The sequence below is a fragment of the Pituophis catenifer genome, unplaced genomic scaffold (assembly GCF_029215685.1).
Source record: "Pituophis catenifer annectens isolate HBS135680 unplaced genomic scaffold, rPitCat1.0.hap2 SCAF_2, whole genome shotgun sequence".
In the NCBI taxonomy this organism is placed as follows: domain Eukaryota; kingdom Metazoa; phylum Chordata; class Lepidosauria; order Squamata; family Colubridae; genus Pituophis; species Pituophis catenifer.
In genome coordinates, this window is record NW_027256882.1 from 80,366,413 (window position 1) to 80,393,379 (window position 26,967).

Below are 26,967 nucleotides of genomic sequence, written 5' to 3' on the forward strand. Positions count from 1 at the left end.
AGTTCAGATGTTAAATCACTCTTCAATATTTTGAAGCTCTATGTTCTCCTTTTCCTAGTCGGATTTCCCCCCCCCCCCCGGCACAGTTGGATCGAACTATCAGATGGACCTAAAGCGGGAGATACGAAGTGGAGAAAAGAGTTTCTAGGCCCATTATGCTGCGCTGCAAAAATGTTTTGTGGCCAAATAGTGTAAACGTAATGTAAACTCACCCAGAAAGGAGAAGACCTACAACCGGTTCAGTATCAAAGCCTTTCTTGTCTTTCTCCGTCTCCTCTTACCCCCTCGCTGCATTCTGCAGAATGGTAGTGTCCGAGACGGCTTTCTTTGGCGGCTCATTCGAAGCGGCGCAAAAGGCAGAGTGGGGCTTTCGGTTAGTTTGGTCGGCGGGCTTCTAAGGCGACCGGCAGTGTCTTGTCCAGGCAAGGTACTGTAGTCGGAGAGCGTATCGCTCTGCGGGTTGTTTTGCTTTCAGGACTTTCTTCACATAATACAGAGACCTCGAGTGTTTTTCTCTTCCTCTTCTTTCCCCCAAAACTCCCAACTGTTTCTTCCTGACGATCCCCAGGCTTAGGCGAATAGGTTACTGGCATCACATATCTGATTGGTTTTGAAAAGTCTGCTTTTCAGTCCTAGAGTTGGAAGTCGTGGTCCAGTAAACACAGGCTGCCCTAATGAAAACTCTCTTGCATTTATATTTTATATGATTCACCCTTTTGCTTCTGGGGTAAAAAGTATTACAACTCATAGTTTAATCCCCAATGATCCCCAGAATAGTTATAAATTGTTATAATTTTAGTGGTATTTCAATTATAGCTTTCCACAACGTCTTCCAAGAAATCAAATAATAGTAATAATGCTTCTTTATTTTCGGCAGACTGATGGAGACAAACTGAAACCTCTAAGTTAGAAAAAGGGGAGGAGAAAAAGTTGCCTAACTGCTGTATTTATATTAGTTTTTTTTTTCTCTTTAGTAAGATAAGTGTCTGAAAAATGAATAGCAATGAACTTCAGGCCTGCGAAGATGAAATTAAATCTTTGGAAGAAGAAATTAAAGTGCTAACAGAAGAATATGAACATAGTCGACACCAGTCAATGGCGTATACTGAGGCAGAAATAATGGAGATCATGTAGGTAATTTTTTGTTTGTTTATTTAAATAATGTATATGGCTACTCATCTCTGAAGTGACACTGGGCTGACTACAAAGATTAAGACCCAACAATTAAAGCATTAAGGTGTTAAATGACACCTTTCAATGATAAAAAATATATGGCTAATATGGCTAGGCTACCCTCCTGACCGAAATGCCTGGGAAACAGCTTGGTCTGCAGAATCAACAAAAGGCCAATTGAGTCAACTCCGTCTAGATAGAATCTTTGGTGGTGGGGGAAAATGTTGTTGTCCAAGGTAGATGCTACCATGTATTTGGCTTGCAATTACTAAGAATTTTCGGAGAACCGGTAGTAAAAATTCTGACTGGCCCCGCCCCCATCTATTCTCTGCCTCCCAAGTCCGAGCTGATCGGGAGGAAATGGGAATTTTGCAGTAACCTTCCCCTGGAGTGGGAAGAGAATGGAGATTTTACAATATCCTTCCCCTGCAATGTCCACCAAGCCACGCCCACCAAACCACACCCACAGAACCGGTAGTAAAAAAATTTGAAACCCACCACTGACCTGCATTAATATTCCCAAAAATTTGGATTGGGTAATCTCATTTGGTAAAAATTGATAGATGAGTTAATTATATTCTGCATGGAGGTTTTGCAAGAGTTTTGGCCTCCAGTATCTCAACTGGAAGATACTTGACCTCTCAAAAATATATAAAGAGAATAATTGTTGGGGCATTGAAAGAGCTGTAAGTTACATGGTGCGTCATCTACTTGTAATATAAAAAATACATTTCTTGTTCAGTCCTAGGCCCCTTCATGGTTTTTTGGGTTTTCTCACACAGATAAAAAATCTGTGGAAAAATAAAAGTATTTGTTCATTAACATAGTTTCTATGCCAGTGTACTAGAGGTTTCTCATTCAGATCTAGCTGATAACAGTTTTTCTTACTGTAGGAAATTATTTAGAAAAAAGCCTGAAGAAGAACTGAAGCAATCTAAATCTCCAGATCAGGAAACTGAACTCCACTTGTTGGAAGCTGATCTCTCATTTATAATGAAATTTACAGGCCTTTTCTTTACACATTATTCACGTAAACTTGTGGAAAAAAGTAGGTATTTTAATGATTGTCACAGTATTATATACTTTTTTTCACACTTCATACATTATTTTGATTCAAAATTGTATTTCTAATCTCAAATATTGATATTGCCATTGTCAACTCTGAAACTGACCTAACCGAAGCCATCTTGGAGCTTCAGTGTTGCCACACTGGAACTAAGGGATAGGGAGGGGGGATAGCTGGGGTTTTGTAGCCAAAATAAATTACTTTCTCATGGGAACCAAGAACATTCTCACATCTGGTCAGAGGAAGGAGGAGTAATGTCACCAGGCAACCAGACAGCGCCTTGATTGGACTATGTTACTGATTGTTTGGGGAGGGGGAAAAACATTTACTTTTAATGAGGTGAAAACCGTGGAAACCTTTAGAGTCGGTTTTCACCCTATCTGTGCCAATGTGACATATCCAATAAAACTAATCTTAGAGGAATCTACCTGCCTCGGAGTTTTGTTTGCTGTGGGTATGTTACTTGGACAGCCATGTTTTAATAAAATTAAAAATATTAACTGTTATTCAGTACCTAAAACAGCAAAAGTGTTACAGTTCAGATTTGGCTAGTCCTATCAACCAAAGAGAATCAAACTGGTCAATCAAATCCCAGTAGTCAGGACAATTATTACATATCTACGTTTATTTCATAGTCCCAAAATTGGACTAACATTGGATGTAATTAAGACATTCTTTGAATAAAAAACTTCATTATATTAAAAGAAACCCAAAAACTATTCTAATATGCAAAGGTATTAATATTATTGTAGTTTAAGTGAACCACAATTTATTGTTTCCAAGTCAAAACAATTTCAAGTATGGTTTGTTTAAAGCTGAGGTAATAAATCCTAATTAAATATGATTCTGAATTCATACATAATAAATAATGCTTCAGGGAAACTTACATGGTTTCCTGGAACACAAACATTTTATGCTACCTTGCATTGCTGCTTTCTCAAACAATGGGGAAGAGAATGAAATAAATCTAATATCTCCTAGAGAACTCAAAGTTATGCAAAAAACACCAACAACTTCAAAACAATATTAAGTTTAAAGTAACAAAGGAATAGCTCTTTATATAATACTTTTTTGGCAGTTTCTAAGTGTGCAGGAGATTTGTTCTCAAATGCTGTGTTTTCTTGCTCTTCCGTTGAGAAGAATCCACTAAATTAGGTTGCAATTTTTAGCCAGAAACTCATCCCTGCCAATATTTCAGGTTGTTTTCTTGGATAAGCAATAATAGAATTGGATGTCATCCAGGGGTGGTTCTACTTACCTTTACTACGGTTCATTGCGTGGCCATACGCTATGTATCTTATATTAAATATGGTTAGCTTTTAAATGTTATAAATAAAGAACACGTATGATTGAAGCTGATTGTGTATTTTAATATTTCCTTTTATTACAGATGGATCTAAAACTATTCAAATTTATAAGCTGTCAGGAAAGTGTCAGTCAATCACATTTCTGTTGGAATTTAAACTCACAGAAGAAAATCAGGTAATGGAAGATGTTTTTAAAATAAACTAGAGCATTTTACTAAGCTTCATAAACAAACTGAATTTGTGACATTTCTTGTGAAACTACCCATGGTTGTTAGTGTCATTTTGATACATTGATTCATTTTTCTGAAAAGGCTAATAATTTTATGCTGATGAATATGTATTAAAATAATGTATTTCTGTACTAATCCATAAATTTTGGATACCACATAATACTGTATTCCAAACTTGGTACTTTATATTTGATTGAGAATTAATACTATTTACATTGGATTAATGTAAGATGAATCTTCATGTGGTTAAAAACATAACATAGTAGGATAAACAGTTGAAGAAGAAAGAGGAAGATGAGGACATTAATTTCCTAATTATTTTAACTGTATAATTTTTCAACAGTTACCTTGACAGGAAAGAGTTAATAGAAGAAACAGAACCTGAAATTCTGCACAAAAATGAATCCCAATAAAATTAAATAAAATTTGCCAAAACTTACAGCTTAAATTTGTTTGTTTTGGAAACTCACACAAAAGTAAGTTCTAGTAATACTTCAGTTAGAAATGTATTCTTATGGTTGATTTCTTAGAAACAAGTTAAATTGATAAACAAGCAAGTACTAAATCTAAATTGCCAGTAGGTGGCATTTCTTCTTAGGCTTGCAGAGCTGCCTTCCGTAGTGGCAGCGTGATCCCAAAAAAAGATGTGTTTGGATTACAGAGTTGCCAATAGGAATAGTTTGCACACTTGTAATCCAACATCCTTTTTCCTTTGAATCTGAAGCATTGCACAGGCTCCGGTATGTTTCTACAGTACATAAACATCTATCGTAAGTCTTGGTATTTTGAAATGCTTTGTATTTCCTTTTCTTCCATTTCCCTGTTTTTTTCTAAAGGATCCACTTGTTTTAATTTTTAATTGCTTTAGTTTTTTAAATCTTTGGAATGGAATACAGGTATATACATAATAAAAGCTTTGATTTGCTTTGAAGATACATACATACAGGCAGTCATTCTGTAAGTCAAGTCACCACATGACCAGACCCAATTTCACAACCATTTTTGTATGGATGCTGCAGCTGGTCATGAATGTGAACCAATTGCCAAGCACTCGAATTGCAAACGTGACCATGGGGATGATGCAAATCATAAGTGCAAGTACAGGTCATAAAACATTTTTTTCTGAGACTGTCCTAACTTTGCATTTTATTAAACAGTCATAAATTGAGGACTGCCTGTATATAAAACAAGTTAAATAATCTTTGGCAATTTGCTCCTTCAATCATAAAATGACAACTCAATATTAATTATTGTATTCAAGTGTTTATATCTAAAATATTGTACCATTGATAAGTTCTGTTTCTAGGAATACACAGGAACATTTTCACACAGCATAAGTTTAACAGCATAAAAGCATTATCTTTGTTTTTGGTTTAGTATGCTGTAAATTCAATCATAGTGGATCTAAAAAATGATTTATTATTATTTATAGCTTACCACAAGGATTTTGAACCTAAGGCATTGTCCTGCTCTGCAAAGATGATCCTGTATATGGAGAGCAAGTGACATGACACGTTGTAGGCTTACATTTTTCTTTACCGAACAATAGGTAAACCACGTGGACAAGAAGAGTTTTCTGATAGAGTCCTCAGTGCCTTCTTAATAAGATTGATCTTAGCAACAATAATCTTGAGTTAATTGCCTGTTCTTGTTGTCTGGTAATTAGAAACTTGACAATATAAAGTATGGTAATGACTACTAAACATGCTGGATTCATAAATTAAATAGGCATTTGGATTAAATATACTTTAAAATCTAAATGTTAAATACAATTCTTTGCAAACGCCATATTCTATCATATTTTGATTAAATAATAAAATAGGATCCTGTTTGAGTTTAATATATTCCATAAAATAAACTCTGGAAAATTAAACTTGAGAATACAGTACACAAGATATCTAAATATGAATTCCAAACATTGCATTATAAATTCACAATGTGATTCTAATAATAAAAACAAAGTTTAAGAAAAACAAAATAATGTGCCCCCCTTGGTCAAATATCTACAAACATGGCATAAATTTAATTATTTTCCTTCCTGCTCCTACTTTTTGGACCATGAGTTTTCAAATTTTAAAATCCCTTCAAGGGCTTGAGAATGTGTAGGTTTGAGAATGCATAAACACAGCACAGTGAAGGTTGTTGATTGAGTAAAAATTGATCCCACCTCCCCCCACTCTGCCCCTGCTCTCCCCTTTTGTTTTGTTGGTTTTAATTGTTTATGTTGTGATTGTATACACACAATTGTGTGTGTATTTAAAACTAAGCCACCCACAGTTTTCCTATGTAAAATAGGCAGCCAATACATTTTATAAATAAATAAACCTGGGTGCATTCTCAGAAGCTCAACTTGATCATGCTCTACCAATTGGCAGTTATTTTGGGGAACATTTACATTTCAAGCTCATTTGAAGTTTCTCATAACATTTATATTTAAATACAGTATTAAGTAAGCTGTGACTCTTTGACAGATTTATTCATAAATTTGATTCGTTCTTCACTTTTTTATTAATAAACTTTCTTTTCCCAGATGAACAGAAATGCTTCAGCTATAGTAACCGATCTTAATATTATAACAGAATGTGACAGGCACTGTGATTTAAGCAACCTTGTTTCAAGGTAAGATTTCACATTATTTGACGTGTTGCTACTGGGTGGGTAGGTGGGCAATAATCATAGGGAAATTATGTTGTGGGAAAAAGATTTAAATTTCTTGCATGCTCTGAAAAGCAGTGATTGGCAGTTATTTTTTATTTATAAGAATTATTAATCCAGGACTATGGGCAACATACAAAAAGTAACAATCTATATAGCAATCTATATAGAAATATATAGCAATCAAACACCAATCTAACCTTTTTAGGAATATACTACAGTCGTCTTCCTCTTTTTGAGACAAACATTGAACTTTCATCCATTTAGTGTTAGATAAGATTTTTTCATAATGGTCCATGGTGAGAAGCCAGCTGAAGAGTAGACTTAGTTTGATCATGCCAGTCTTCTTTAGACATTAATCCAGTTTTTGTTTTTCTTCCTTACATTTTGCACCGTTCCCCTCCTTTTCCTTTCTTTCAGCCTTTTACAGAAATTAAAGGTTAAGCAAATATTACTAGAGTAGGCACATGTTAACAGGTTCTTTCATTCTAGACGTATTTTTCTTCATTCCTCCTTTTCCCTATGACTTTCTTATCATATTTTTAAAGGAGAATATTTGTAGCTCAGGGTTGACATGAGTGGTCCTTGGTGCTCTCTGAGCTTGTTTTCTTGTAGACATTTCATTATCCAAACTACGGTACGTAATATCATCAGTGCTAGTAAGGAGTGCTGTTTGCTGTCAGTTTATATTCTAGTGGCTTGCCTGTCAGTGTTGGTGGGGGTGGTTTTAGAGATTCTTTGATTGGGCTGCTTGCTTGGCTTCTGAGGCAGTTTCTTGAATGGGGTATTGTTTACTTGATTGTTGGTCTGATGTTAACCTTGGAGTTAAACTGTATGTTGATCTGGGTGCTGATTGCTGGTGGAGAGGTGCTTGGGTCTCTTTGTTCCTTTTTGGCTGGGTAATAGTTTCTTTTGCATAGAGCATCAAGGACCCCTTATATCATATTTTTACTTTTATACTCAACCATTTGGTTTTTGGTTTGTTGCATTTTTAGTACAGTGATTTTAGACTGATCTTATAATGCTCTGGAACACTTGTTCTTGCAGTAATTTGGAAGGAAATGGTACAAAATATCCAAATCATGTTAATAATAACAATTCAGTTACGCTGGCTTTGAATTCCTGAACACAGCTATCTTCTCTTTTGTTACTTTTTTAAAGATAATATGTATTGTCACCTGCTTTTTTAACCTTAGGCCTGGAGTGGTTAATGAAATGATTAAATAACCATGTTGCTAAAACACTATATAAAGTTTTTCTGTATCTTTTTAAAGTTCAGTCATTCGTTGTTTTGTCTTTCCAGTAAATCAGGGAGACACAATATTGTTTGTTGTGTTTCAGAAAAAAAGCATGTTTAGAAATTATACAGCATGCCTTAAGCCAAAATGTGGCTTGTTTGATTTTATAAACCCAATAACTGTGGTTTATTAGTAAACCGTACATAGCACGACATGTAAATCTAATCATAGACCTGATTAAATTATCATGCTAAGTAATACTTTGTTTTAATAACTGTCTCTTGAAGAAACCAAAATCAGTATTTATTAAGCAAATTAGTTTCCTTTGGAGGAAGAGAGTGGTTGGTAAAATTAGGGAGACTAAATTATATGTCTTTTGAACTGTTGTTTTAGCTTTTTAAGCACTAACATATGGTGCTAATATGTCTTTGTTAGATATGTGTAAAGTTTATTATTAATATTGCTGTAGACTACTTAGATGTCAGCAGGGAAAGGAGATTATTGAAAACAAAATGATGGAAAGAAATACATTTCAATTTGATTACAAGATGGGTGACTATATAAATGTTTTAAATATACAGTATAAATAAAATTAATACAAACTAAGCCTCAATTTATCAAGGTTTATTAAAGTAACAAATGATCTTAAATAAAACATTTACAACTTAAGGACACTGTTTATCAATTTAATTATGCAAAAATGTTTCAGATTAATAGTTTTTGTCACTTTTTATGCATTCAAGAGCTTAGAAAAATAGTATGGAAAATTATCCATGCAAAAAATAATAGATATATATTAATGCATTCTAGGGTAGAAGAAAGTGGGAATCTCTGCCTGTTCTTCAGAAGTCTCACTTGTTTCTCTGAATGGTGTAAACATCGGGAACGTACTTTCGCTCATTTTAAGGTAGTATTTTGGAAACATTAATTTTGGTACATGAATTAGTGGGGTTAAATTAATGTGTAGTGATCCATTGATTTAATATATCATTGTGATATTATAAATTGGGAGTATTTCAGTAATATAAGTTTTTGAAGATTGCAATGCTTCAAAATTCTACTGTTTATAATTTTCTGGGTAGAAGTGTGGGATTTTTTTTCTCTCCCAATGACTATACAAAACACCAGCTTGTGCCATTAGTCTGAGGACTGTGTAAAAAAGGACAGCCAGAAAGTTTATCTCATCCAGTAGAGATTGTATACTGGATGAGTATGCCAAAATAATAATATTTTGGCAAACCCACAATTTTAGATATTATGTTGTATATTTATTTTTTATATAGCTGGACTACCATCATCAGATCAACTCTGGGCATTATATAAAACAACTCAAGGTACAGAAAGCCCTTACCTTGAGTAATTACAAGATGACTCTTGTAGTGTGTCACTCTTGGTACACACAACAAGACTTCTGATAAGTTTAATCTTTTAATGATTACATTTAGCTGTACAAAACTGTAATTACAGATCAGTTCTGTGTTTGTATAGGCAGTCTCTCCAGTATTCTGGTCCCAAGTGGTTTAGGTCCTTAAATGTCAAAAACACACTCTGGAACAGGACTCAGTACTGTAGCTAATTGGAAGTCAGTTTAGTTGTAACACCAGGGGTGTTACTATATTAATAACCAAATTCAGTTTTCAATAGATCATGTACAAAGGTATTTGTATTAGCCTATCACTGTCAGATTTAGTTTGCCTAAATAAAAAATGTGATTAATTATGTGTCATCAGGTTGGTGTCAGTTCTTCAGAATCATATAGACCGACTTTTCCAGGATGACTTGAACTTTCAAACCTTTCAAGGGTGCTTCTATGGCTGCTGTAATCAAGTCCATTTGCCTTATTTCTCATGACCCTCTTGTCTTTCCTTCCATCTTTCCCAGAGTTACAGCTTCTCAAGAGAGTTGGGTCTTTGCATAATGTGCCAACATGAGTCTGGTCATGTGTACCTTGAGTGAAAACTCTGGATTGTTCTATGATCCATTTATTTATTTTCTTGGTTATCCACAGTATACTCATGGGCATCCAATTGTTGCTTGGAATATCAGAGAGTGATTAATATGAGAATATCCTATAGAATCACCATAGAAGGTACAGTAGGAAGAGTGGGGAATCATGTGATTTCAGTTGACTGAGGGCAGGAAGGAAGATTAAAATGTAGCCTAATCCTGTTGATGGTAGGAAGAATTCAAACAGACCGATTCGTTCAGGTGTTGTGGGAGGTAGGGCGTAGTAGAAATGAGGGAACTACAGCTTTATCATTTTACTGTCTGTGATAAGTAAAATATCTACAAAAGAATAGTAAACCTTTTTTTTCTTTATAATTATTTATTAGGCATGGAGAATTCTAGACAACAGGAAGCATGTGCAGACTAAAATCAATCAGAAATCTCTGTAAAGGTTTCACATCATACAAATTCACCATATAATTGAAGTCTGATATCTTAAATTGCTAAAAGTGTATAGATACAGCAAAGGCTCATGGCTGTAAAATAGTCTTCAATATTGGTGAATAATTAAATCAGAAATAATATATCTGTCTTAATCAAACATATGCAAAGAATGAGAATGAGTACAAATAAGACTTACTGCTGGTATTTCTGAAAAAAACCCTTCATCTGATACATGCATACAAATTGTATGATTGCTGTATTGAAATCAGCTAAGCTGACTTTTATGAATTAATTCAGCTGATTACAATTCAGATATCACGCCAAAGTTGTGATATTGTTAAGTGAATATGCTTTAAATACAACAAAGATTTCAAAAATGTTATTTATTCATATTGTAAATACTATGCCACTTTGGTTGGTTGGTTGGTTGATTGGAGACAAATTTCACAAACTCACTAAAGCTTAGGAGTGTGTAATCCTCAAGATTTAAGGCATCTATTTTACTTTTTAAAACTTTTGTACTCACCCCCAATGCACACAAAAGGCCCTATTCTGGGATCCACAAATGGACTTGCAGGCAGGCTAACATTTAAGCAAAATCCTCCATGCTGTAGTATAAATTGATTGGTGGTTGTTTTCCCTTTCATTTTAATAAATGTGATAAACATTTTTAATAAGGTTGGGTCACTTTTTTGATATCCTTAAAATATATTAGCAAAATTTAAACGGGAACACATTTCATTTTTCTACACTGAATAGTTTTATTTCAATAGTTTGAAGTGCAGTGATCAGGCTGAAGCAGCACAATTAGTTTTTTGATTTCATTTGCAGTTGTTATTTTGCCAGGCTAATGAATAACATTTGCCAGTAAGATTAGAATAGATTCCTAATATATACAAAATGATATTATCTTCTTTCATCAGCATCAGAAGTTGAATTGGGAAGGGCTGTTTGGCTTAAATAATCTATGTTGCAATTTCAGCCTCTGTATTACATTGGTTCTTTCTTGCATAAATAGCTGTGCCTGCCAGCAGCATGAAGCCATAGCCTTGTCTGACCTTTCAGCAATCTCAACGGTGTCAAACTTTAGCACTTGGTCAGCTGTCTAAGAACCCCTTGCCTTTCTTATCCAACCTGTGTCTACACTGACTGAGAAAGCATCATAGGCTTGCTCTATCTGTTGCCCCATATTCTCTGGATTTTTCATTAAGGGCAGCCCTTGCATTTCAAGGAAAAAAGATAGTTTGAACTATGCAGGATGCTTATGTACCACCTAACAGCAACTTACTAAATGAGCTAAGGCTTTTCCCAGGAACACATGGGTGCCCTCCAGAGGTACAGCATGATCCTGAGAAACACGGATTTAAGGCATTGAAAGAGCTTCTATATGTCTTAGCACACAGTATGTGCTCTGAACGACTTTTTCCTCTTTAAATCCAAAGTATTGTACAGTCTATTTACAGTCCTTCCTTAATTAAATCAAATTATACTCATCCCCTAAAAGAATGCATTCCTTTAGGTTTACTATGCATTCTTAGCTTCATAATGGTAACAGTTTTAAAAACAATTTTTTGATTCATTTTGTAATAGATTACTCAGAAGGAGTCGCTGCCTTTTCCTGGTTTCATGCTTGAGTCTATTATCTAAAAAGTAGAAAAATGCTCAAACTTTTAAAATCAGAAGGTGCAATATCACCACATTAGGGAAGATCTAAATACATCATTACCATTAACAGTTCTGAATATATGTGAGAGGCTACCGTATTAATACAAAGAAATGTTTAAAACAGTGATATAACAGTAATTTTATCTAATTTTTACGTGTCTCAGTTTGGTTAGCAACTAAAAGTATTGGCCTACAGGCAAAGACTTCAAGCAAATAAAAGCATTAGGGTACTTTCCCAAGATGACTGGGTTGCCTTCCATTCTGATCTCATCCATGCGCTGACGAACGTAACGGGTCTGATTGTTTCCTTTGCAGAAAGTTTCATCTGTGATGCTGGTTATGTTGTTGAACTGTAATTCAAAGCAATGCATTTGAAAAATCCAAGCATCCCCTTTGAATTTTCATTTATTTTCCTTTTGTTGAGATATTATTAATATTTCTGTAATATTACAGAACATACACATTTTCTCCAACAAGATTTAGAAACCAAATTTGCACTGTAAACACAAGTATGGGAATTTTGATATTCTTCTTTAGTTAAGCAATAAATAAGTTTAAACAAATATAATTCTAAGGGTTTCTGTTTTTAGAGCATTTTCAGTTATTTGAAATGCAGTTTGTGTATCTTTCTCCAGCATTCTTCATCCATACATTTTAATTACTACAGTAGAGTGTGACAACGTGCTTATATTAACTTCAGTTAGGTTTAATCAGTATAATAATTTTCTAAGTGCTGAGTTTTCTAAGTGTCAAGTATGCATATGCTGTCAAATGCATACTTGACACTTTTTAATTGTAGCACATTGCAAATCTACATTAATGAGTGATTTTATGCACACTTTTCTCAGACATTGGGGATGTATTTTAAAGCATTCAGCTTGCAGTAATGTTTGAGCAACAGTTAAAAAAAAAGATTGAGAAACCTGAAGATGCAGAATGCGTAGGCTTTCTGGCAAATTAGGAGGAACAGACTCCAGTGCGTTCTGTGATAAGTAGAGATAGGATAATTTTGTCAGCTTCTGTAAAGAGAAGAGGAAAATAATATTTTTTTTACTAAATACTACTATGTTATTTAGTAGTTAAATTGGATAAATTGTAATTGCTTGAATCTGGAAGTGAAACATAGCCCATGCATAAAGGTTGTATAGTACAGCTGCATTCTTATTTGCTTTACTCATTTGCTTTGTCAGTTTATTTGTTGCACAATCCAAAAAGTTCTGGGATATTGACAAAAATATATTAAGATCGTATAGATGTACATAGAATCAGATTAAAGGCCCAGAGTTAACAATAGTAAATGATGGCCCATTGAGTCTTTAGGAACTACAATCATAGCATGATCACATGACTGTGTTCATACAATGGCACCTTCAGTGTAGGATATTCATTTAGTAGTGCTTGTACTTAATGATTTTACCTTGAAAGCATTTGCTTTAATTCCTCTGCTTTTAATTCTGTTGTTATTTACGTTTAATGAAGTTAGTTTGGGAGGCAAAACTGGAAGCTTGGCTATCCGATTATCAGCTAATGAAAGTTCTTCTAGTAGAACTAGCTTTGCAAAGGCTCCATCTTCAATCTCTTGAATTGCATTTCCAGTCAAATCAATTCTTCTTAGGGTGGCTTAAAAGCAAACAATATTACAATTAAAATATATTTTCTACAGGTGTTTACTGCTTAAAGGCAAGCACTACAATGTTCTGAAGTGACTAAATAAAGAACCAGTTCTACATATATGGTTAAGATGGTTCTCTGGATTGTACTTGAGAGGTAGATGACTTTTCCAACACAGGCACTGAAAATTTTCTCCTTTATAAAAACACCACAACTATTTGTAAATAATTAATTCTCTAGAAAAGTAGTAATATTTTTAAAACAAAACGATAGAACAATTGAGATCTGAAGTAAAATTGTATCCTTCCTCTCAGTTTGATATAAGCCCATTGGCCATGTCCTCCTCCAGATACAAAGAGTAAGACTGGGATAAATTTACTGGCACTTTCTTTGCATGCCTAGACTGCCATTTTTATTTTACAATTGCAACCTTCCCAACCATCTTTTCACAAGCAAAGGCAATGGGGAAGCCAGCAGGGAAAGTTGCAAGTCACTTCAGTAAGTCACTCCCACCTTTTCTTCCAAGACCTGTATGCAGCCTCTGCTGGCCTAACCAGGCCCCCTCCACGCATGGTCTGTGCTGGCCTTTCCATGACTCATGGAAGCCAGCCTGCACTAGCTCTCCTTCCCACCACCACAGTACCCCATACCTTACTTCTTCCCACTTAATGGCCCAGGTGTCTTGGATTATCGTAACAACTAGAACTACATGGATTCTCATCACTAAGCAATGTGGTCACATGAGATTGGGCTTTATGAATGCATTGGTTAGCCATGGTGATACAGTTTGAATTGCTACTACTCATAAACACAAATAATCTGACAAGTGCAATTCCATTTGAAAATCAACATGAAAATATGTTTCTGAAATGAAATATGTCATTTTAAAAATCATGGATACATTTGATCCTGGATACTACTCTCTCCTGCCTGAGCTGCTATTGACCTCTTATACTACCATTCCCGGCACCATGTCTCCAGCAATCACTTCCAAAGGAATGTAGTCACCAGAAAATTGGAGTGTTTTAAAGTATAATCTTCAGATTTGTGAATTAATTTGGCCAGTAAAATTACTTTTCTCTGAAAAAAGTTATTGCCGTACTTTTCGGAGTATAAGACACACTCCCCCCCCCCTTTCAAAAGAGGGTGAAAATTTGGATGCGTGTTATATACCGAATGCAGCCCCGCCCACCTGGATCCCTTCTGCCTGGAACTGCCTGAAAACACGACACACGGAGGCCGAAAATCCGACACACGGAGGCGGCGATTGGCAGCGATGTGCTCTGGTGATCCCTGCAGCTTGGAATGGGTCTAAAATGGAGTGTTCGGAGGCCAAAAACGTGAGGCACAGAGGCTGCAATGGTCTGTGGCGATCCCTGCAGCCTGGAACAGCTGATTGGGGGTATTCCGGGAGGTCGATCCACCTCCAATCAGCTGCTCATGCTGAATCAGGCTGCGATAATGTGCTGAAGCTGACCAAGCTATTTGCTATTTGCTGCAAGGACGCTAGCCAGATGAATACCGATGGATGCTGGTAGCCAGAGGCAGATTTTTTTTTTCTTGCTTTCCTCCCCAAAAACTAATGTGCGTCTTATACTCTGGAGCATCTTATACTCCGAAACATACAGTACTTTCTGTAATACCTAGTGGTTCAAAAGTACAGATAACTAAATGCTAACCAAAGTGTGTTTCCAATGATTGAACATCAAATTTATTTTTACGGTTTACTTACGAATTTCAGCAAAATCAGACACTTTCACCTTCTTGATTTTATTGAATCGTGCATAAAGGTAACCTGTTTCCTTTGGCAGAACAGGGATACTTTCAATATCCATTTCTTCACAGTAAATTGAACGAATTAAACAAACACATAGTAGACAAGTAGCCAATTCTGAAAGTATATAATTTTGTGTCAGTTTAAGTAGAAGCCTGATAACGTTTCAACAGTTTATAATAAAATTATCTTTCACACTTTTCTGCAGAATCTAGGTTATTCAAACATCCTTTGGAGGAGAGGGGGTTGGTTATAGATGCTTACTGGTAGCTCTAGCCTTTGAGAAAAAAGTCTATACAGAGGAAATATAAAAATTGCTTCGAATAAAAGGTAAACATTCCCTCTAGTTAAGTTCAATTCCTGATCATTTTATCCAGTCCATGTAGTTTTCTTGGCAATCCTATTGTTTTCTTCTAGGATTCTTTACAAATGTTCAGTCTAACATAGACAAAAAATTGTTCCTAATGTTCTCACTGCTTAACTTTGCAAATTAGCCAAGTTCAGCTTGTGATGAGCAATAGACAGAAACAAATTAGCCAACTTGGGTAATTTGTTTTAGAGCAATTTTGAACAGTGAATTTCCATGCAATAGCATGTACCAATTGAAGATGGTGAAAAAATGAAAATTCATTTTGTGCTGTTGGAAACAGCATTCACTGTCTTTAGATATAGTCCTGTTATACTATAGTGACAAATCTGTTGCCTTTCCTAGCCTGAGAGAGCGACAGGTGATGTGTTAAATGAGATGTCTTTGTTTACCAAACCAGACTGGATTAATATGGTAGATTATGGGCCATAACATTCAGGGAATAATGTATTTTGGTTGCGTTCTGATTGCACTCTTCCTCCATTATCCGTAAATCAGGCCTGAAGTTTTCTATGATTTGCCTTTTATCTGACACTGAAATTCCATAGTCATTGCAGTGCAGCAACATACAGATTGTATATGTCGCAAATGCTGCTTCACGAGCTCACTTGACTGCCAAAAGGAAAGGGGAACTCTACCTGAGCTTGTGTTAGGAAGTCCTATCGTAGTTCTCCAGTACCTGTAAGCATGTCATTGCACTATATATTTTTTAAAATGCTTATTGAAAATCTGGAATTTCTATATAGAATTTCTATAATATCCATTAATTGCTGCTTAATTGCTTAACCAAACAGTTGTTACTTGTTTAATACAACAGACATACTTAATAATGTTTCTAACCCTAATACTGACAGGCTTTGGAAACTATTCTGTTTATTATAAAGTTGAAAAACTTACTTGTATAATTTGTTGTTCCCTCTGCAAGTTTTTCATCATCTCTTTGCAGCTGTACCTTATTTTCATTGAAAACTATGAAAGTGTTGTCTTCCTTTTAAATATATAAAATATAATATATAACATATAACATATAATATACAATATATATGTCATATAAGCATAGCTGATAATATACTATAATGGTAATGATGTTTTTACATGTTACGGTAGTTAAAACATAATTTATCTTAAGTTTTTGCTGAATGGTCGAAAACAATGCAGAAAATTTTATCATAAACTTAACTCTTCCTTTTTAGTGAGTTTCCATTGAGAATGAATGAATGAATGAATTTATTACGATCCACCAAGCAATAAAAGTAAAGTAAAATAAGAGGAAAAAAGGCAATAAAATCAGAACAATACAACATTCTTATGTTCTAACACAATATTCTAGTCTACCCAATATAACCAGTAATCAGTCCAAAGTTATTTATCATTAGTGAAGGACAGGTTCTACAAGTTGCAAATGTAAATTTAGCCATGTCTTATGTTTTTTTAGGATCCTTATCTGCCAAGGAGTTTTCCATAAAATTCATCTTAGATATCTGTGGAGTGGCCTAATTGGGTATTAAGAGCTGATGTCTCTCTATACAAGTTCCATTTGAGTCATTGTTCCTAACTGACCTGAGGAAGTCCTTTCTGCTCAGAGGTTTTTCTGAAATTTGCCTTCCTGATAGTAGGATATCAAAGCACAGCAATGTGAAGGCCCTAAGAAACCACTTAACTGTGAATTTGTTAAGATACCAGACTAGTTGGAAACGTATCTCAATTCTCCCACAGCATTCCAGCCGGCATTGTGCTGTGCTCAGCTTGCAATTCTGCATCAAGAATCCTTTGCTTAAGGGCTGCCATAACCTGCTGTTGTGCCAGTATCAAATGTGCTTTTAGTGCAAAATATAATTTCTGAACTTTATCTCCAATTTTCTGTTTCCAAGTAGGTTGGAATCTGTTCTGCAAGATAAAAGATGTCAACCTTTGAGTTGAGAGTTAGTCTATAGCAATTATTTGAAAATACTTAGTAGGATCAAATCCTAACTTGTTATCGTGATTTTAAAGAGCATTTAATTGAATTAAATATGTTTATGTAGTATAATTGAAGGAAAAATTCTTATCTACCAGAATACATTTTTATTTTTATACTGCTATATATATTGTCACTATTATATTATATCATTAATATTATGGAAAAACTATTGGAATTTTGGAAATTCTGAATTTGTTAGAATTTAATTTATACCATATAATTTTATTTGTGAAAAATAGATAATCTAGATGGCTTGGATATTTTTTTGAGATCCAATTTGCTATTCTACATAATCATTTTGCAAATTTGATTGGGTTTATAGATGGTAGATAAGATTATTATTGCTGGGAATTCTATTTAATTTTGGATCCTTTATTGGATTGAAAAATGTTTCCTAGTTAAAAAAAAACCATGTAATTTGATTTATATGCCGCCCTTCTCCGGAGACTCAGGGCGGCTTACAATGCGTTAAGCAATAGCCTTCATACTTTTGTATATTTATACAAAGTCAGCTTATTGCCCCCACAAACTGGGTCCTCAATTTACCTATCTTAGAAAGGATGGAAGGCTGAGTCAACCTTGAGCCTGGGGAGATTCGAACTTGCAGTAATTGCAGGCAGCTGAATGTTAATAACAGGCTATTAGTCTGCTGCGCCACCAGGCTCTTTTTCAAGCATTTATTTAGGGATTTAATTTAGTTGAAGCTTTGCGACGGTAAATTCAAACAGGCAAAAATATACTTTCTTACCGACTCTGTATAGGATATATTCATGATCGAACTATTTCTTAATATCCTATGTATGGTTAGTTAAGCGATATAGTATTTGACCAATTACAATTTCTGATCATACATTAATAACAATATTATTGCCTAATCTATAACTGTGCTCCCAACGAAGAAATCTAGATTCTCACAGTCTCAGTGGTGAGGTTTATTGCAAAGAAAAAGGGATTAGAATCTTGGAAATGGGATATGTCTACTTTAGCTCTCATTTTTCAGTGAGCCCATTAAGGCAGGGCTTCCTTGAAATTTGTTATTTTTTGGCCCTTTTACTCAAGGGAAGGTTGCTACCTGTTTAAAAAATGCAAAAGGAATGTCCATCTGATCTTTTTCCACAGTATTTTGATAATATTCACATTATCAGGCTCAGAAAATTCCATTGTACTCACTAGTTTTGAGGAAAAGCTTAAATACTGGGGAGTAGTATTATTAAATGACTCTCAGTTCATTGGTCAACAACAACAGATATAGATAGATATAGATATAGATATAGATAGATATAGATAGATATATATATACACAGTATATTTCCAAATACACAGTTGTCCAATAGTCTAGAATGCATTTAAAACATATGTGTAAGACAATAGCACTTGGAAGAAAAAAATGAGAATCACACTATAGAAAGTTAGAAAAAGAAGAATCTTTATAAGTGTGTTAGGAATTACTCTCTGTATGTATATCAATTAAATTAGAGCTTGAAAAATTAAATAGAAGGAGATGCGGTATGCAGTGGAATATCTCAGGATTCTGGCCTGGGCCTGGGCCCAGCGCTCTTCAGCATTTTCATGAATGACTTAGATAGGGTTGCTCCTCAGATATGCCACCTCCATCCCAGTAGTAATACACAAACACAATCAGTGCTATTTCTTACTATTTATTTATTTGTTTATTAAATTTATAGCCTATCCATCTCAATGTCAAGCTGTTCATCTCAATTTGCACCAACTTTGGACGGCTTACCCCATAAAAGATTACAAACATCAGAGATAACAGAAACTACAGTCAAGGTAAAATCATAGTTCCTAGATAGGGAAGAGCGGAGCCGGATAGGGCAAGAGTTGGGATTGACTTTGAATTAATCAACCACCTCCAGTGTGATATTTCCCCCACTGGGGCCACAGCCATCTGCCAGAGCCAGATCTTCAGGCTCTTACAGAAGGTCAGAAGGGTGGGAGCCAATCTCATATTGGGTTAAGAAATTCCAAAGGGCGGGAATCACAACAGAGAAGAATCTTCTGCCCCACCCACCCAAACCAGCCAAAATTATTTGACAGACTGTAATCTAAGTGAAAGAATCCAAATAATCAGTTTCCTTCAGAATCTTCTGAGTCTCAGCCCAACCACTAAAAAGGAAAGGCTGGAGTCTAGACAAAAGTTTGTCCAGCACTGTTGGATCCATTTATGATTTCTTGAATATGGCCTATTCAAGGCTGGCAAAAAAACATCTTCCTCAAAGAGGATTGCATCATCACATTGAACCAATCACAGGTCACTTCCCAAGCACTTTCACATGCCAAGAAGAATAAATGATTGGGTTCACCATACTCAACAACTTATAGGCTCAAAGCCATCCTATCTAACTCCACAAGACTGCCAAATGAATTTTAACTGGTCTTGTCCAGTTGAAGTCCAATTTTGAATGAACTCAAGTTTTTTTTCCCCATAGGTAGCTAGAGTACAGTCCTCATTGCAGCCCTGTAGTCAGTCCTGAAGCCCATTCTTTCCCAACATTGAATAAATCACCTTAAACAGGTTGCCAGTTGGTTATCTGTAGAGAGGACAGAAGGGAAAAAATAAGTATCTTTTGTTGCCTTTATCACCATTATTGAACCATAGTGACAGAGTGGTTAGAATGCAGTACTGTAGGCTACTTCTGCTGCCTTCCAGCTGCCTGCAGTTCGACAGTTCGATTCTCACTGGCTCAAGGTTGACTCAGCCATCCATCCTTCCAAGGTTGGTAAAATGAAGACCTAGATTGTTGAGGGCAATATGCTGACTCTGTAAACCGCTTAGAGAGGGCTGTAAAACACTGTGAAGTGGTATATAAGCCTAAGTGCTATGGCTATTGCTATTACATAATATTTAATAGGGGCTTTTACTTGCATTTGAGGAAACTCTTGATATTTCATAGCCTGGAGCTCTTTGGAAAACCAAGGTTTTCTGATTTTTATTTATTTATTTATTTTGCTTTTCTTAATAATATAAAACAAAGAAAGCATTTATTTTCCATGCCTGGAAAATAATTTAGGCGCTATAATTGCATCCCCTCCATCAGCCTTTGATAAGCAATAGGAAAAAATACTGAACAAACTTGAATAAGTGTTTAATCACAATCATGCTGACTAGCTTTATGTCTCACTTAGGCCAATGAATTAATTGGCAATTTGACCAAAGCTTTACCTGTGCCTGGGATAGGCAAGTCACAACTGTCTTGGATTGGATTGTTCATTTGTGGCCTGTCAGTATGTGTCAATTTTAGAGAGAAACAGTGAATATTGTGCTGTAGGTTGTCAGGTCCCATGAAAGCACTATGTCCTAGAGATAAGTTAGGAATGGCAAGAAACAAACTCAATCCAAGGTTTGCCAAACTGGATTTTGGTTGTTGGGAATGTTTATCATGGCAGGCATTATGTGAAAGCACAAAATATATGCTCTTACAGGTCAGAGTAAGTATCATACTGTTACATAGTTGTAACAGAATCAGTTTGGTGTAGAGTTTAAGGCAGCAAACCACTTCTGAAAATCTTACTAAGAAGCCTTCAGGGACTAATTCAAGTAGTTACCAGGAGCCAATACTGACTTGCAGGCAATCCCTCAAATTAGGGATTGCTAGGCCAATGATTTATTAGTGTTTTTACTTTTTTTTAGATTAATGATAGCAAATAGGTATTCTCAAGGAATGAAAAGAAATTTAGATATGTTAATCATTAAATTGCTTTCCCTTGAATTAATTTAAATGCACACACACACACACACACACACACACACACACACACACACACAATGTTTTTAATATTTATGTGTTTCAACTAAACATGATCTCTCCACACGGTATAAATTCTAAGTCTATTATTTCTTCTTGGTATTGACTAAACATCAATGTGGCTCAATAAACTCAAACTTTCTACCTAGTGAATGGATAGATAACATAATTGTTGATTAAGATTAGACTATTGTGTGGTTAATTCAGTGTAAATTATATTTATTCTTACTCAAAGGCAACTGAGTTAATCAGCTGGCTGATGGTACAATATTTTCTTTCAGTCTCAATAAAGAATACCTTGCAACAGTGTGTTATTTATATAATACACCTCATATGCATTTATTTTAATTTGCCTCATGTGAAAGTAGTTTGTTATTAAATATATTTTCTATACATGGTTGGAGAATTAGTTCATGACTTTCTCAGGCCAGAAAATTAATTAATAGCAGCAGGTCCCCCTCAGTTATGACTCTCAGGAGACCACTCTGAATGCTTGGTGTACAAGAGAACCCTGATAATTCCTTGCAGCGCTACATAACGTTGTGTATATCATTAGGAACAAAGCAATAATTATAGTTTGAGTCAAATTTAAGCTGAGCTCATGGCCATATTATATATTTCTATAAGCACAGGTATTTGGATTAGGTAAGGATAAAGGAATAAAGCATACAAAACAAAACAATAATATATATGTATTCTTTTTTTCTTTTTGGGGGGTATCTCCTTGCTCTCCCCCCCCTCCCCCTTTATTGGCTGTTATATTTAGCCATGAAACACGCATGCAGGGCTAAGTCATACACTGGCAGAGTGGAAAAAAGGAATATAGAACTTGTAAACTACCTTATTTTTTACCCCGTCCTGTCGATTGTCTTCATAGTCTTCCTGAAATAATGCATCTTCAAAACCTTGCTGGAATGTTTCATGAAATAGGGTTGAGTGTTGTTGATTAGGTGGTGCTAACTTCACCAAGGGCATAAAAAAACAGAAGAGATAAAATTTCTGTGAAGGCTTCATTTCAGGAGCTCAGACCTGGGTTTTGCTGAAAGAACCAAGGAGAATGATTCTTGTAACTGGAAACAAGGAAAGCAGTCTGTCAGAACAATATTTAAAGCCCTAGAAGAGTAGCTGGCAGCAGTTTTCTAATGCTCAGGGAACAGGGAAAGATGACTTAACTCTTAGTATTCTTTATTTAAATCCTTCTATTGTTTAAAAATTGGCACTATACAGTATGACAATGTATATTTATATACTTGATATTATTTCAGATTCTTATAATTTCTGATTTTGCATGCTAATTAGAAGAAATTGAAATTCCATATTTTGAGATCTGAAACACAGAGTGAAGAAATAGTTAAAATGTGGAGTCAAGCTAAGCCCATCCCTGGAGTGAAAGTAACAGTTTGTATTGTCTTAGGGATCTATGCTATCCAGAAAAATAGGAATTTAAAAATAAAAATGAATAAAAGCATATTTTAAACATAAAGCATGCTTGTATACAATTCAAGAAAGATATACTGATTATAGTTTCTAGATTAAGTATTATACAGTCAAAATATTTTTTACAGTAACTTGTAACCATGTGGTATACATTAAGATAATTTATTGGAAAACAACACCTACCGTTTTGCTGAATAAGATCTCTTGTGTATCTGTGTTCAATACAGTTTTCTGTGCATTAATTCCAAAAGGCCAGAGAAAAGTTATGGTTTATTTTCAAGAAACTAAAGTAATGCAGTTTCAAAGATGGATAGACTTTAGATGTACTGTCTGTAGGGTAAAAAGGGTTGTGTTAGCATGCAGGCTTATGTGCAAAATGTTACATGATAAATCAGTTTTGCTCTGCTACAAAATGGAATGAATCCAGTTTAAAATATGTTAATCTAGTTGCTCATAGTTGAAAGCATTTCCTAGATCAGCTGCAGTTTCATGCAATAAAGACTTCAGCGAAGTCATATGCTTTTCATTTAGTCTAGCATTTAATGAAAAACAAAGAAAGTGACTTCCGTTTCAGATAAAGCATAAGCATTCCATTTTTGTGTGTGTAGGAAAAAAGTTGCAAAACTTTTAAGTTTGCAGCATAAACTTTAAAACACAAATTGGTGGACACTGTTTTCCATTCACCTCCTTGAGGTCTTTCTTCAGCAGTGTCAGAGTTAATTACTTTTATTTTTTGGAAGACTGGCTAGCATTCCAATCTTAATAGATCATTACAGAAAAGAGTGAAAAATACAGAAAAGAGTGAAAAATACTCATTGAATGTACAATGTTTAGGAGAAGCAGGTTTCCATTATGAAGGATTTCAGTGAAAATCTTTTGATATGTCCTGCTATAAAACATTATTTCAGAACATTCACTGTTTTATACATAGGCAGTGAAGATTAATAAGAACTGGATGTGCACAGAGCATTTAACATTGAAGAACATAGCTGTTTCATTTACTGATTTTTGTTACATTTTTCAATTTGACAGTCCTGCTAAAAGTATCAGCTGAGATTTTTATTTCTTAACTTTAGAGAGCTTTTTAAAACAACAGCTACCCTGAAGGTTTTTAGTTATACAGTACACAGTTTATTGCTCCACAAAAGTCAGAGTTCAGAAACCAGCTGTTTGCTCTGGAATACCATCTCAGTTGGAATTGGATGCTTTGGATAATAGCACATCTGTTGCTTTACAGTTTGTGCTCTTTTGCAACTTGATCCAAGTTTAACATAACTGTGTTCTCTCCATTCACTGTGCTGACTGAGAGTGTTGTCAAATGCAAAATTGGAATCAGTTCACATTATGTTGCAATATATTTGGTATTTTGTTGGTTTTGAATCTTAATGCATTTGCAGACTTTTTAGAGTTGTCATCTGTTCTGTCTTCTATTTAGTAAATTCAGGAGTTATTGAATATAGATCTCTAATCTTTATATTTTCCAAATATGAAGTCTGGAAGAACGGAAACAAACATATATTCCAAGCCAATATTTAGAGAAGAAAAATTCCCATCCCACCCTCCCTATTGCAAGCCATACTTCTTTTCCTCCTGAAATTTTCTTCTGACATTTTGGATGTATGGAATCATCTCCAAAATGGTGGTGGTGGTGGGGAATCAGTAAATGTAGCTTCCATCTATTAAAATTGATGCACTCTTATCTTAAGGCCAGTTACTTTGAGAATGTCCATATTCAGCACGTTTTCTACAGATAAGAATAATAAGCAACTCTTCACTCAAGCTTAATTTTACATTTTAGTCGCTATTAGTGTACAGATTAAGGCAGTTTATAAGCAGTTTGGTTTATTTGTTTATTTAAAGTATGTATTTGGCTGCCCAGATTGTTCAGTGCTGCTTTGGCTGATTTACAACAGCCAAGAAAACAAGAAAAAGTTTGAATGAAAATTCAGACAAACATGTTCATACCTACTTTTCGATGGGAACAATAATTCCAGCCCCAGCATCTGGGGAAATACTCAATTTAATAAAGCCTTTCTGAAGGCCTGCAGGATCAGGGCCAGCCAAACATTGGAAGAGAAGTGGGTAGATCATTTCACAGGACATGGAAAAAGCATTGTTTCAGGGAAGGGACCCAAAACGTACCTACCAATATAGTAAATGGAACTGGATAATGTCATTGGGAGGGCTCCTCCTGCAAATAATCCAATCCTGTGCCATGTAGGGCTTTATAGGTGATAACAGCACCTTAAATAGCTGGTTGTGGGAAGAAAAACAATTGCAATTGCATTCTCACAATGATCTCATTTCATTCTTTGGCTTTGTTTTGTTTCGTTCTTTTACTCATTGTTTAAAGAAGTATGGCTTTGCTGATTCCCAGTGACTAGGTTGTTCATGCTATTCCATTACAAACAAACAAACAAACAAAGATCAGGGGCTTATAGTAGAACACTTATTTCATCTACATCGGGGTGTCCCAGCTCCCAGAATTTTCCAGCTGGGACCCCCCCAATGTAGATGATGAAACAAGTGTTCTACTGTGAGCCCCTGATCTAGTTTATTCTCTGAGATATCTCCAGTTGCAGCCTCTTAACTCAGTCTTTGTTAACCATGACCTGTTGGAGATCATACAAAGAGGGAGGATGATACTGCAATTCCAAAACTTCCAACTTGCTATGGGAGTCTCTGCTAATAGACACTCTGATGTTATATTTTTCTAACATACTGTCCACCTCACATGACAGGGTGTCGATACTGACAAATTTAATGCCTTATTCTCAAAGTTGTTAAAGGGAGGTTTCAATAACTTCTCGTATTCAGAGGCCCTATCTGTGTCATTTCATCCTAAATTGCTGTATCAGTGATATGGGCAGCATAGAATTTTAATAATATCCTAGCAAATCCTAGCAGACTGATTTATCAACATTTCTATGAAAACTATAAATTTGCTCAGTTGAAAATACTTTCAGAAAGTGCTGAGTTTGAACCATATTTATATGAATATGGTTTGGTTATTTATGTTAGCCTTCTAATGTTGTTGTTGTCGTTTGTTTGTTACTATTTCCAATTACCTAAACTATTAGGGAAATAGTTATTGTTTTCTAGGGAATATGCATTTTCTTTGACTTTTCACCATACTGTACATTCAAAAAACAAGTGAATAGAAGAATTTGTGCAATTGCAACTTTAAAGTATTATTTATAAAATATCTAAACTTTGTTGGGATTACTTAAACACAATTTATTTATGAAAATACCACCTTTTTATAGATGGCAAATACTGCTACGTGCAATAGAATTTTTCTGAAAACTAAAATTTTGGTTCAACTGTTCAAATATCCTGCACATGGAATAATGGCATAACAGGAATCATCATGAACTGCACATGTAGAATAATCTACATCAACTGTCCAACTAGTGAACCCAAAATAAGGAAACTCTCTTGGGAGCCTTGAATTCCCAAAGTAAAACTTTATTGGATACAGCATTTTGGTACTGAAGAATCAAAACCAGTTCTGGTTTTCCCCATGCAAATGCTTGCTTAGATAAACAACAACTTCCCTTTCTCCTCACCCCTGGGTGATCACATTGTCCAATTATGAGAAGTCCTTTTGTAATGGGAACAGTCCATCTCTTTCTCAAGCTCCTGCATTGGTGACCTTGACGGTTGCCAGGCTCTCACGGTCCACACACACATTTTCAGCATTCTATTTCCCCCTTCCCTTCCTCCAGTTCATTGGCAAATTGAAAAGTGTTAAGGTTTGAAAGAAGCAAAGCGGCTCAATCTTGACAGAGGTTTTCATTTGGTGGAAATGAATGAGCATATGTTCAGTTTTCTATTCTCATGTTGGGGAATATGTGGATTGTGAAATATAAGAGATTGATTCACATTTGGTTTAGTTGATAAGAAATGCAATAGATGACATTAAAGATTATCAGATAATATGATATACTATTTTTGGAAATGATATTTGTTACTTTTGATAAAGATAGTACTTACTATGGAATAAGAAAGGGGGTTTTTTCCTTTTGGTAACTGCTAGGGTAGAAATGACAAAACATTAAAGATCAATGATAAATGTATAAAATAAAAAAAATTGTATAAAATTGCTTTACTCTGAAAATTACACGCAGGATGAAGAACATTTAAAGTCTTGATTTATTGGCATACATGATATATCTCATATATATATTTTAAAACAAAAATGACTATATCTTTAGAACCAAAATGTTACCTAAAATATACTAGCTAATTTAGCCAAGCTGTTAAAACAACACAAGTGTAAATAAAATCTATTGCTAGCATTCGCACTTTACAACAATTTATGGC

At 35.0% G+C, this 26,967-nt stretch overlaps 2 protein-coding genes across 2 annotated transcripts; one reads left to right on the top strand and one right to left on the bottom strand.

The window, feature by feature from the left end:
- Nucleotides 1–223: 223 nt before the first annotated feature.
- On the top strand, nucleotides 224–9,201 carry LOC139310206 (centromere protein P-like). The gene is made up of 8 exons (XM_070934368.1): nucleotides 224–427; nucleotides 975–1,130; nucleotides 2,067–2,221; nucleotides 3,630–3,721; nucleotides 6,307–6,395; nucleotides 8,480–8,576; nucleotides 8,953–9,003; nucleotides 9,115–9,201. The coding sequence occupies exons 2-8, from the start codon at nucleotides 994–996 to the stop codon at nucleotides 9,199–9,201; spliced, it is 708 nt and encodes a 235-aa protein (XP_070790469.1). The 5' UTR covers nucleotides 224–427; nucleotides 975–993.
- Nucleotides 9,202–11,568: 2,367 nt separating this feature from the next.
- Nucleotides 11,569–22,232, bottom strand: OGN (osteoglycin). Its single transcript, XM_070937013.1, has 6 exons — nucleotides 22,045–22,232; nucleotides 16,375–16,465; nucleotides 15,069–15,227; nucleotides 13,143–13,345; nucleotides 12,649–12,744; nucleotides 11,569–12,075 (listed from the first exon to the last, which is right to left on the bottom strand). The coding sequence occupies exons 1-6, from the start codon at nucleotides 22,216–22,218 to the stop codon at nucleotides 11,902–11,904; spliced, it is 897 nt and encodes a 298-aa protein (XP_070793114.1). The 5' UTR covers nucleotides 22,219–22,232; the 3' UTR covers nucleotides 11,569–11,901.
- Nucleotides 22,233–26,967: the final 4,735 nt, after the last annotated feature.

What these genes read in the sequence shown, in the direction of transcription:
- LOC139310206 (XM_070934368.1), top strand. Translation starts at nt 994, where the DNA reads ATGAATAGCAATGAACTTCAGGCCTGCGAAGATGAAATTAAATCTTTG. An exon ending in ACGTAAACTTGTGGAAAAAA is followed by an intron (nt 2,222 to 3,629) that starts GTAGGTATTTTA and finishes CTTTTATTACAG; the next exon opens with ATGGATCTAAAACTATTCAA. An exon ending in GTACTTTCGCTCATTTTAAG is followed by an intron (nt 8,577 to 8,952) that starts GTAGTATTTTGG and finishes TTTTTTATATAG; the next exon opens with CTGGACTACCATCATCAGAT.
- OGN (XM_070937013.1), bottom strand. Translation starts at nt 22,218, where the DNA reads ATGAAGCCTTCACAGAAATTTTATCTCTTCTGTTTTTTTATGCCCTTG. An exon ending in TTAAAGCAAATGCTTTCAAG is followed by an intron (nt 12,745 to 13,142) that starts GTAAAATCATTA and finishes TTCTCTTTACAG; the next exon opens with AAGCTGACAAAATTATCCTA. An exon ending in TACGCATTCTGCATCTTCAG is followed by an intron (nt 12,076 to 12,648) that starts GTTTCTCAATCT and finishes TTTGAATTACAG; the next exon opens with TTCAACAACATAACCAGCAT.